General features: G+C 43.0%; 1 protein-coding gene across 1 annotated transcript in view; it reads left to right on the forward strand.

Moving 5' to 3' along the window:
* FTO (FTO alpha-ketoglutarate dependent dioxygenase) overlaps nt 1–12,416 on the forward strand; it is a 1,722,050-nt gene that overhangs the window by 427,610 nt on the left and 1,282,024 nt on the right. Inside the window, exon 3 of the mRNA XM_086945188.1 lies at nt 6,362–6,980. Coding sequence (XP_086801314.1) covers nt 6,362–6,980 — 619 coding nt within the window. The remainder of the gene's footprint in view (nt 1–6,361; nt 6,981–12,416) is intronic.

A 12,416-nucleotide genomic window follows, 5' to 3' on the forward strand; every position in this document is an offset into this window, starting at 1 on the left:
CACTTTTTTGTAAACTTTAGTGTGTCACACTAAGTGGGACGGGTGTGCCAAGACATGGGTCCCATGCACAGTGTCACTGGAGCCAGGCTATATCCGGCTGATGAGCCCATAACAAGGGCGAAGCCAGTCCTGGGTTGCTTGTGTTCCACTTCAGAGAAGACCTGACTTGGCAGTTTGGCTGAACTGTTCCATTTGGAGCTGGGTCAAGAATGATTTACATATAGCTGGTTCCAAACTGAGGTGTCAAAGTGTCCAAATAACAGTGGATTGGGATACAGCCTGAGAAATTACCAGTGCCGGATATTAATTCGAGCATTCCATCCACCACTTTTTTGTATACTTTAACAGAGTGTGGTTTGGCAACATGATTGATAATATTACCAAAGGTGTGGACAGCCCCTCTGCAAGGAAGACCAATTGCAGCATAGACCCTGTGCTGAATAGCCCAATTATTTGGTTGCCCTACTACACAGCAACTACAAAGCAAAGTTGATGCCTGCAAATGGCAGGGGAAATATGCTGTGTGGTGTAGACTCTTGCAGCATTAATGTGAACACAGACTATCATTTTCTGACTCACTCAGTCTCCCTGCTTCCATGGGAGATGTGATGAATGCATACTCATTGGCTAAAGTAACACACTGCCCGGTGATATATATACTTGAGACTGTGCTATTATTTATTTATGATACAAATAGGAACTCGTATCCATCTAATATTTGTTGTGTGACTATGCTACTCATTGAAGATTATAATTTAAAGAAGTATTTCCTCAATTTCCATGATCAAATATTCAAGAGTAAGCACAAAATGTAAAAAAAAATGGTAACACCTAATAGTCTGTGGAGTTTGATAAGCACTGTACTTTTTTCACTTTACAAAGACCAAATAATACAGTCCATCTAAATATAGGGCTGAAGCTTTATGAGTAACTCCTAACCAGCAGATGAGGTCAATTAACAGTGTAGGAGTTTAGTGGATTAATGCACCTTCTGGGCAGACTGCATAGTACCTCAAACGGAATAGAGAGCTGAATATCAAAGGTAAAAAGTAACATGATGCTTTGACACAATATAAATAATTTGTGATCATGACATTTAATGTAACAAAGGTGATCTTTGGTGTACAGTCCTAAATAAAGAGAAGAAACCAGATAACAGAAATAGCATTTCTTAATGGTCTTTCTCATCAGCAGTTTTCGGTGAAAACAGAGTCATCCTCTAGACATTTTACTAACGCACTTACTACTAGCATAACAGGCTAGTCTGAAAGGAAATGGCGAAAAACCTACTCGAAAGAATCCAAAGAGCAATGCAATCTTAGCCTGATAGCCTACAAAAAAGCCATCCTTGAGGCTAAAAAACGTTGTTCACTAACAAAGTATTCAATTCAAATAACAAAACAAAGGACATATTCAATACAGTAAGGGAGCTATCCAACCCTGATAGAGTGACCCCCTATTATTACCTCACAGAAATTATGCAATGATCTAAATTTCTTCTTTTTAGACAAAATCAAGAGCATTCAAAAATCCATTGTTTCCAGTCATATGGATATGCATAACTCACCAAGAAACAACAACCCTGACTCTATAGCCACTTTTCCCTGTCTAAACAAAGAACAACGTATAGAACTACTTAACAAAGTAAAATCAGGGTCCCTCATATACAAAAACTCATTTTTACAGCCTTCCAGAGACTATCCACTCCTTATTGAACTCATCCCTGACCCAAGGGATTGTGTTGTTAGCCTTTAAAGAGCAGTGATCATTTCACTACAAAGAACAAGGTGTAAACCCTCAGAAGTTGGATAATTTCAGGCCCATGTCGCTTCTCCCCTTTCCAGCAAAACTTTTAGAGAGACACATAGACACATAGCCAAACATCTCAGCACCTTTATAGAAGAAACCAATTTTCTAGACCCCCACCGGGCAGGTTTTTGACCCTCCCAATCCACTGAATCCATCATCCTATGCGTTATGGACAACCTAAAAGGAAAGGCTGATGAGGGCTGCGCTCAGGCCTTGATCCAATTGGATCTATCTGCAGCATTCAATACCATCACATGACATTCTGATTGAACGCATTGCTGCAGTCTGTCTTAGAGGTGCTGCCTTAAACTGGTTGAAATCGTTTCTACAGGATCGAAAGCAATCAGTATGGCTATTGCCCCACAGATCTGCGATTGTCAGCATGAACTGTGGGATACATCAGGGCTCCTCTGTGTCGCCTTATCTTTTCAACATCTATATTCGACCCCTAATATACATGCTTCAACAAATTAAGGTAAAAGTCTATAACTATGCTGACGACATGCAGCTGATATTTACTATTAACGACTCAACGGACTCCTAAGAACACCATGTTGTTCATTAGGAACTGGATGAACCAAGACCAATTAAAACTAAACTCTGAAAAAACAGAGGTTATTATCCTCAACAATAAACTCATCCACTGGACTCCTGCTCACTGGCCTCCGGTGCTAGGCTCTGCTTCCATTCCAAAGAGCACGATAAAGAGCCTTGGCATACAAATTGATGCAGATCTATCCATGAGATCTCAGATAGGTTCGGTCACTTCCACCTGTTTTTTCCAATTACGGAAATTCAGAAAAATTAGAAGATTTTTCAGTAGAGAGGTCAATATTCAAATCATTATCACCTTGAGCCTGTCAAAAATTGACTATGCTAAAGCAATCTATCCAGGCCTTCCATGCAACCAAAAATATTGACTTTAGCTGATACAAAATCAAGCTGCCAGAATCATCTACCAACAATCCAGGCGCTAGCATGTTAGGCCGCTGATGAAGGAGCTCCACTGGCTTTCAGTGGAGCAGCGATCAATGTTTAAGACTGGCTGTATGCTTTTCAAAACTATTCACGGCATAGGCCCCAAGTATATACCCTCTAGGATTCACAGATACTCCCCAAAGCGCACTCTTAGTTCTGCACATATGAATCTATTGGTGGTCCCCACATTTAGACTTAAACGGACAGGAAAGTCACGTTTCTCAATACAAGGACCCCAATTTTGGAATTCACTTCCCTCCACTACGAGGCAAGAAACCGACTACATGTGCTTTAGGAAAAAGCTGAAAACATGGCTTCTTACCCAAGTATATAGTTGGACACGGACTCCCATGTATGGTGGCTTCTTAACTCTGCGCCAAGAGACCTGATGGTTTACGTGCGCTTTAGAAATTTTTTATTTAACAACAAGGGGTGGTGATCCCTTCTTGTGTGCTGGGAACCGTTTTCTTACTTTGTCAGATGTGGTGAAAAACAAAAGTATCATACTAGAGTTTTTTGTCAGTTATATTTCACACAACGGCTAATATGTGCAGTTGTCAGTTCTCGGCAAGGACTGTGCAGCTCTCTAAGTTAGTGCTAATGTATATGATGGAAGGTAAATGGCTTGGCCTGTCATAAGTAAATAATGATTTTTGGATTTATAATTGTGTTAATTTTGAATGAAAATAAATATTTAGGCCTGAGAAAAATTTGTATTATACCGGCATAATTTTGGGAATTTTGTGAAATTCTTAAATTACACAAAGATGCCACATTGCTCCATTATGTGCCAATTGAGGTACATTTTTGCAGTGAGTCCATATGACTAATACAAACAACCAGAACATCCACATCTGTTGCTCTTGCAACTTGTGTTTTTTGCACTAAAGGACAGCACTAAATGACGGATATGCATTTCATGTAATTATGCTTAATTTTGCTTAGTCTTTTACACTTTTGTCATTCAACTACAATGCATAATTAAAACAAGCAATAAATCTGATTATTTTAATCTTATATGTGCATCACGTAAAGTAAACTCTATTCTTGCTTTTAGTTTGACTCTACTAAAATCAGATGCTTATTGTGCTGCTAAGATAAGTAAAGTAATGTGTTTGAGATTATAAAGTCTGTCTTTGATAACACAACACAACACATTCTGCTGGAGAAAAAAATAGCTCAATAATCTTTTACTTGCTTATTCCAAATCTGAGCTCCATCAATGTTATTGGGGTCGCTCAGCATCTCCCTTGCCCCTAGCTCCACTGTTCCTGTGCGCCGCCCTCCTAGAGTCCTTCAAACTTAAAATCCAAGTTGTCATTCACGATTTTCCAGACCTCCATGTCTCCATGTCTATCGGTGAGATTGTGGTCTGATTTAGAGGCGGTAAATCTTGAAACATTCTCAATAAGATGGTGGCAACCACTACCAAATCCCCCCCCTGCTCCTTCCACTCCTGCTCAGATGCTTTAGGTCTCACCGGAAAGGCTCATGCCTTTGGGGCAAGAATGCTTAGCAGGGATTTGGTAGGCAGGCTTCGTCTTGGGGTGATAGTTCTGTGGGGGAACGGGGGCATTGCAGCAGGGTTATCTTAGTGATATCCAAATCTGATTGGGCAACCTCCCCTAGACCAGAAGTCATCACTGCAGGGACACCAGGTGGTACCAGGGCTTCCAACTGATGGTAACTGTTCACTCACAGTGATGCCCTTAGGATGGTTTCAAGCAGTGCTTTAAATGGGCCGGTACTCCCCGGTACTGAGTACCGGCACTTCTGATTTTCTTTGCCGTCAGTACCAGCACTTCTCTGTAGCCAGGGAGAGTACCTGTACCCTGATCCACGGCAGGCGCAGACTACTTTTCTCCTCCAGTCCGGGGCAGAATAATTAACGCGTCTGAAGTAGCCATTTGCAGAGTTGCTAGTACAGATTCCAGCAGCGCCCATTTGAATGGCCCCAAACTACAGGGAGTTGACAGGGCATATGTCAAGCTATGATTAACAGGACAGGGTCTCTAGAAAGACCCTGCACTGTCAATCAGGTGCGCAGAGACCATTCAGGTGAAAGTGTCATCATGACTTTCATTTTGTGTAATGAGTTAATCTGTTTTTTTTTTTTTACAAAAAAGCTTTTTTTATGTGTTTTAATATGTGCTGCAACTGGTACAGAAGTCATTATGTATGATTATATTTAGGGCTTAGCCTCGCCCCTAGCCCCTCCCACTTGCCACACCTCTATTTTAAAGAGTACCTGCACTTATTTTTCCCCATTTAAAGCCCTGGTTTCAAGCATATTGGTAGTGTTGTGCAAATGCAGGGTTCGATAGCCAATCATTTAAGCTGTAACTTCTCTTTTGATTTTCACTGGGAGCGTATTTCACATTTATGCATTTAGGACGCAATTCTGATGGCCGGGGTAATCTCGATTCGGAAGCAAGCAAGAGCTCACACCCAAACAAAAACAACAATGCCCAGGTTTCACTTTTTTTCTGTTTTACGTTCACCAGGCAATGCATGGCAATATTTGTGCATAAAAAATGCATTAGTCTGTGTTTCCCGTGTCAGAATAGGAGAAAACAGTTGGTAATATGTTAGCCCCCATTCTGAGGTGAAGAACTGAGAATGGGAAAGAAATTACAGCACCCGGTAAAGCATATGGCCTCCTTTGGAAAGTTCATTTACCAAACACGAACTCTATTGAAAGCCACGGAGGGCCTCTGTTCATAGAGAACTTGTTGAACTACGCCCCAACATGACCCTCATGTTCCGCAATCCCGCCCGCTGGGCCGCACAAATTCCTTTGGTTTTAACTTTTGTAATTTTATAACCTCGTATTATGTTCTTAATGTAATGGTTTTGAGTAACCAAACAATAAAGAATTCATTCATTCATTCATTCATTCATTCATTCATTCATTCATACAGCACCCAGTGAATACTTCATCCTGCAGTATCGGTAGTTACCGGATGTGATATCTCCCCAAATTATGGGCCAGTTGAAAAGCAGGGCTCTGTGTTGCCCATAGTCTAACTCAGCAGAAGTGATGAGTCCATTTGTTGGCACAGGTTTTGCTACATTTTATTTTAATGATATATGGGAATTGGGGAGCCATTGTGGGTGTGTTTGTTAGTTAGGGGTGTATTGTATTCCGTAGCTAAGTAGAAACCAGTACAATAAGGTGTCAGCTTAATACAGCTTGTAACCAGGAGTGCTACCCTGAATGCGCATATGCGCACTTGTGCACCTCGTGGGTATAGACGTAAAGCCGCTATATGTGATGCAGTTGTTTTATATCAGTGCTGTAATAAAAGTGCATCACGGCATGCAAAAACCAAAACCGTGGCGCCTTAGGAAAGGCTCGTGGCAACGGAGCAGGAGAAAAGTGTGAAACATCTGGTTTCATTGTTTGGTGTTGGCTCATTTTTTTCGAAAGTTAAATTCCTGCTGTAAAATTAATCCTGCTTCCAGATAATTACCTCCTTGTTCTGGGCTGTAAATGAAAATACGAGTTAGACTCTGAAATACCTGTATTTCTGAACAGTGATGGTGTTAATTTTTTTTTCTTTTTTTTCATTAGCACATGACAAAATATAGGAAACTACTGGTGAAAGAAGCCAACATCGTGCCTAGTGAGGTGCACCTGATGACCCAGAAGGCCTTTCTAACCTTACTCGAGCAGGGCTGCTTCTTCCAAGACCTGGTTCGGATCAAAGGGAAGGACCTGCTCACCCCGGTGTCCCGCCTTCTGATTGGACAGCCAGGCTGCACCTACAAATACCTGAATACGCGGCTCTTTGCCGTGCCGTGGCCTACCGAGCGCCACAAAGTTACGTACCGCAGTGATGATGTGATGGGGGCCTGCCAGGCGCTAACCAAGTTGAATGATTACTTACATATGGAAACCATACGTGCTCTACAGGACATGGACAGCCTTGAACATCCGGTAGCTGCCAACCAGCAAGATGCCGCTTGTTTTATGGAAAACGTGAATTATGTACAGCAAAAGCCGGGTGAGCTCGGCACGAGCAACAGAGATGCGTTCAATGTAACTTTGATCAACTATATGGATCCCCGGCTAATGTCCTACCTGAAGGACGAGCCTTACTTCGGGATGGGGAAAATGGCCGTCAGCTGGCACCATGACGAGAACCTGGTGGAGAGGTCAGCAGTGGCTGTGTACAGTTACAGCTGCGAAGGTAGGGATTAGAGATGAAGTGTGAGATTATGTTGTTGCTTGTCTTTAAACCTCTGAAATCCCTAAATCCCTTTTCACGTTGCGCCTGCCGCGCCTGCAAACTCGTCTGCCAGGTTAGCTTTGCCTCTAATGAAATACTTGAGAACATTTGAGAGTGTTTGCTGGGAAGGCCTCCGGCCTTTTTCCTCCCTCAATGATCGAATGCCCTCTTTCAGTGGCGTAACGAAAGTTAAGGGGACCCCCTGCAAAGAACATGGTGCCCCCCTTCCTCAGTGGCGTAATGAAACTTTTGGGGGCCCCTGCAAAGTACATGGAGCCCCCCCTTCCTCAGTGCCATAATGAAACTTGAGGGGGTCCCCTGCAAAGTACATGGTGCCCCCCCTTCCTCAGTGTCGTAATGAAACTTGAGGGAGCCACCTGCAAAGTACATGGTGCCCCCACTCCCTCAGTGGCGTAACGAAATTTGAGGGGGCCCCCTGCAAAGTACATGGTGCCTCCGCTTCCTCAGTGGTGTATTGAAACATGAGGGGGGCCCCTGCAAAGTACATGGTGCCCCCCTTTATCACTGTCGTAATGAAACTTAAGGGGGCGCCCTGCAAAGTACATGGTGCCCCCGCTCCCTCAGTGGCATAAAGAAACATAAAGGGAACCCCCTGCAAGGTACATGGTGCCCCCGCTCCCTCAGTGGCATAATGAAACTTGAGGGCCCCCCCCTGCAAAGCACTTGGTGCCCCGCTCCCTCAGTGGCGTAATGAAACTTGAGGGTGCTCCCTTCAAAGTACATGGTGCCCCCGCTCACTCAGTGGCATAAAGAAACATAAGGGGAACCCCCTGGAAGGTACATAGTGCCCCCGCTCCCTCAGTGGCTTAAAGAAACATGAGGGGGCTCCCTGCAAAGTACATGGTGCCCCCGCTCCCTCAGTGGCATAAAGAAACATAAGGGGAGCCCCCTGCAAGGTACATGGTGCCCCCGCTCCCTCAGTGGCATAAAGAAACATAAGGGGAGCCCCCTGGAAGGTACATAGTGCCCCCGCTCCCTCAGTGGCATAAAGAAACATAAGGGGAGCCCCCTGCAAGGTACATGGTGCCCCCACTCCCTCAGTGGCATAATGAAACTTGAGGGGGGCCCCCACTGCAAAGTACTTTGTGCCCTGCTCCCTCAGTGGCGTAATGAAACTTGCGCCCCCCCCCCCCCCCCTGCAAAGTACATGGTGCCCCCCCACGCTCTGGACCCAGTCAGGAGCTCCCAGGCCAGGCCAGGTCAGGTCTGCTGCCCGTTCACAGTGCTGGAGGGGCCTCTGGAGCTCGGTCCAACCCCCCCCCCCCCCCCCCTCCGCACAGCAGGAGATATTGCTACGCAACAGCTCTCCTTGTCTCCTTTCCAAACTCCCATTACGGCAGGCGAACCCAAAAAAAGAATTCTGTACTCTGGTACTACAAATGTACTCCTGCTGGTCTGATCTGAAACACAGTAAGTAGACTTAAACAATTCTATAATGTACTCCGTAATACTGAGCCAAATATCCCAAATCAAATTCTGACCCTGCTTTCATATAATGTTTCATCCTGGTTGACTTCACCGCCTTTATTACAACTATTTGTCAAATTTGGACCCCCTCCTGCTTATTTTACTGCCTTACGTACTATGCATAGAGCACGCTGTGCAGTCATTGTACGAAGGTGTTTCTGTGTTTTGACAGAACTGTGCAAGTTCTTGCCCAAGCATGTTACCACTGTTAGTACAAATATTTGACGCATTAGCCTGTGTATTTTAACAAATGCATATATAATCACTGGGCTGGGGACAGATTCACACTGCTTCTCACAATGAGGTGCATTATCGGCCTGCTTTATTGACGAATAAATATCTAACCGCTGTGCTTGTTGATGGGGGAACTGTATCCAATGGCTTGCGCATTGTGTTACAAGGGTGAGCCCAACAGTGTTTGATATTAATAGAGAAAAATGTGTTCACAACGTCCTAAGTCAAATCAGGTTTAAAAAAAAAAAAAAGTATAAGCCAAAGTTAAGTCCTTTGGGGATATGGATTATTTCCTCTCAACAGCCGCATGTTTTTTTTCTTCTTATGTTTATCGATAGCATACTTCAAGTCATGAGTCAGCCAGGAGTGCTTGTTGCTGGCGGGAACCGTAGTCTTCCCTTTTGTGGGTCATCAGAGGGAAATTACTCAAGAAACTTCAATTCTCCTGGCATCTAGCCAAGACCTACATTGTTCACTGCACCTTTAGAGCTTGCTGGGTAAGATAAATATGGTGTATGCTGGGGCACCACACAGAATGTCTCCCATGCCGGAGCTGGTTAAAGTTTCTCCTATGGATCACTACTCTAAACCCCTTCTAGTTAAAAAATTACTCCACTGCAGTAGTTTGAAATGGAAATGCTGATTAATATGATCTAATTTTCGCAACAAGGAGAATGTGTATGAGCCGAACTAGATCATTTTACTCCATTTCACCCACCCCAACATTTACCTCCGGCAGCTCGGCACTTGCACCCTAAATCTAACGATTAGAGTCACATCCCTCTTCGACATTAGGCCTAGCAAATTAGCAGAGTAATAAATATAATGACTGGGACCATGGAATAACTGAGTTCTTGATCAATGCAAACTTAAAGGGCTTTATTACAAAATCTCAAAATAGGCAATGCAAAGGAAATACAAAATATATGCCACAAAGGCTCAGGTACAGAGTACATGGAACAATTCTGATTTCTGTCTAAGTCCCAATAATAAAGAGAAGTCATCATAATAATCGGACAGAATCCTTTGAGAAAAAAGAAATCCATCTGGCTCATGTCCCAAAACCAAGGGTTTTTATACATATTGTTTAATAGATAATCAGCAAAAACTGCAAATATTTGAATATGTCATGACTAGTGATAACACATATTGCACAAATCAGAAATATCATTGACACACACCTATTTATTAAGGTAAAGGAAGTCTTCCATTAGTTAACACAGAAACAGCACAGTCCATAGATGTACCGCACAATAGGAATCATTTTCAAACGAAGACTCACACACCATTGTTGTAGCAAGCCTGGATCACAACTACCCAGCGTAAGTGTCCTTCAGAATGGTACATTAGGAACACAAAGTTTCATTCACAATACATGCTCTCTAAGGAAATAACCACTTACATCAGAATGTCCTGTGCTCCGGGTGGGACATTGACTGGAAGGGGTAAAGAGCAAGAGCAAGATGAACAGAAGACCAAAACAGCATCCATTTTAATAAATTGATGTCTCTACATAAAAGTGTCATAATTAAACTATATTAATAAACACACTTATAAGCCTCTAAATAAAATCGTTTTAAATGCAACATTAATATTTCATCGATTAAGACTACTCGTACTATAGAAATCATTAGTATTTAGAAACAAATTGTCACCCTAAATTGCACATTTAGAAAAAGCTTTAACAGGTTCCTAAAACTGAAGCTTCTCCAAATGTTCAAGAAGTCCAATTACAGAGTTGATCAACCTTTCCCTTGAGTTCTCCATTAGTTATTCAGGTGGACTTGTGTCTGCAACACAGCAATATACTCAAACCTATAGAACTTTCAAGATGTTTTCATGCAGTCATCACTGTGGCTTCCATTTGGGAGAGTGCTATGTTTGTTACTAGTACAGAAGGATCCTTTTGGGTTTAATGCAGTGCACAGGGTTTTCACTAAAATCATGGCCAATCTGAGGCACATGAATCCCCTGTGAGGAACAACTTCTCCATGGAATATCTCTGACCCGAGTAAATAAGAGAAGCCGGTCATTCTCGTAACGAGTGAAAATGCCAGGGCAGTCACATGTTCAGCCCTTTTTGGTGTTTGAAATGATTGCTTTGGGTTTTCCCAACTTAACTCCCATCTCAGAGACCTACCCACCCTATGTGATGTCAACAGAACTGTCTCAACCTATAAGGTGCCAGTGTCTTAAAAACAGATACTTATTTTAAAACTCCACCCTGTGTTAGAACACTGCCAGCCTGTCTTTCTTGGGCAAGATATTGCAGAAGATTGACTTCTTCCACCTGGACAGACGTTCAGACGCAGTTTTTTTTTTATGTTGCACTCATTGCGCTTAGAGAGGGCCCCAAGACAGACTGTGCTCTGTGCAATGTGTTTATGGCTATTGACAGTCAATGTATCCCCATCCTTGTCATGTTGTAGCTGCGACTTTAGGTACCACTGATCTTCTTTTTCTCTGAGGAGCATGTCAAGCCTGTTAGTTATTAGAGGACAGTCCTGTAACAGGTTGTCTCCTTTGTGTATGGATGGGTCTCTCTTGGACTGGTCTTTCATTGGGTTTTGCAGGAGTCTGGGCATATAACCCTTTGTTTATGTGTGTATGTTAGGCCACTGATTGATAATCTGATAGCATGATTTGCAATGCCATCTTTCAACTAATGACACTCAGTTTCGATGTCCCTTGCCAAGGCAGCCTTAACCGCATCGCTGCGGCGCGAATTCCCCGCCCATGCTGACTCCGCCTTGCGCGGGCGGAGTCATGACGGAACGGTTCCGTCATCCGCACAGCTCAACCGACGTGCATGACGGAACTGTTCCGTCAACAGCATCGAAGGGGTTAAAACATCCGTTGACTACCTGGCAAGCTGCCTTGCCAAGGTATTTCTTTCTATAGAAATGAAGTGGCTGAACTAGTCAGAGAATAATGAAAATATGATTGCAGGATAGTCACACGTGATCATGTTAGCGGAAAGGTGACATGACAATAATTCATGATGCAAATCCTCTGCTTGTGACCCAAGTGCACTACTTTTGTCTTCCCTGCACTATTTCTATAAGCAGTAACTTTGCTACAGTGAAGGAGTGAGAGTGTTGTGTTTGAGAAAAGGAAGGAGATGGCGCTCTCTCATGTGGACCTCAGAAGAGAATTTCATGTGTATGTTCACGCTTTATGGCACATTTGTGTAACACGAATGCTCCGTGCCAGACATTTCTTATGCTTGAGACCCAGAGGCTTCAACTACAGCAGAACACTGTCTTGTCAGAAACCACAATCGTATAACCCCCACCTTGAACAGCTCATATTGGTTACCTGTTATCTTCTGCTTGAGGTTCATGTTTGTCCTAACTCTGGTTCTCAGTTTTTAATTTTTTACTGATTTTGAAGATGGAAAACAATCTGTTTTCTTGTCTGTATATACTTTAAAAAAACTGAGCTATTAAGAAATGTGCTCTTCTTTTGGGTGGTCTCCATGATACTAGTTATGGCCGCCAAGGTGACAAATGCGAATTTGGAGAGGTCACTGTTTTTTGGGGAAGTTAAATGCATATTGTTGCTCTAAATGTAAAAAAAAAAGTGTATATTAAGCCTACCTACTTTTGTAATATGAATTATGGTTGTTATTAATAATATAATGTAAAACTGTGCGTATTTGCAGGGAACATAGCT

This window comes from Lissotriton vulgaris, chromosome 12, assembly GCF_964263255.1.
Source record: "Lissotriton vulgaris chromosome 12, aLisVul1.2, whole genome shotgun sequence".
NCBI lineage: Eukaryota > Metazoa > Chordata > Amphibia > Caudata > Salamandridae > Lissotriton > Lissotriton vulgaris.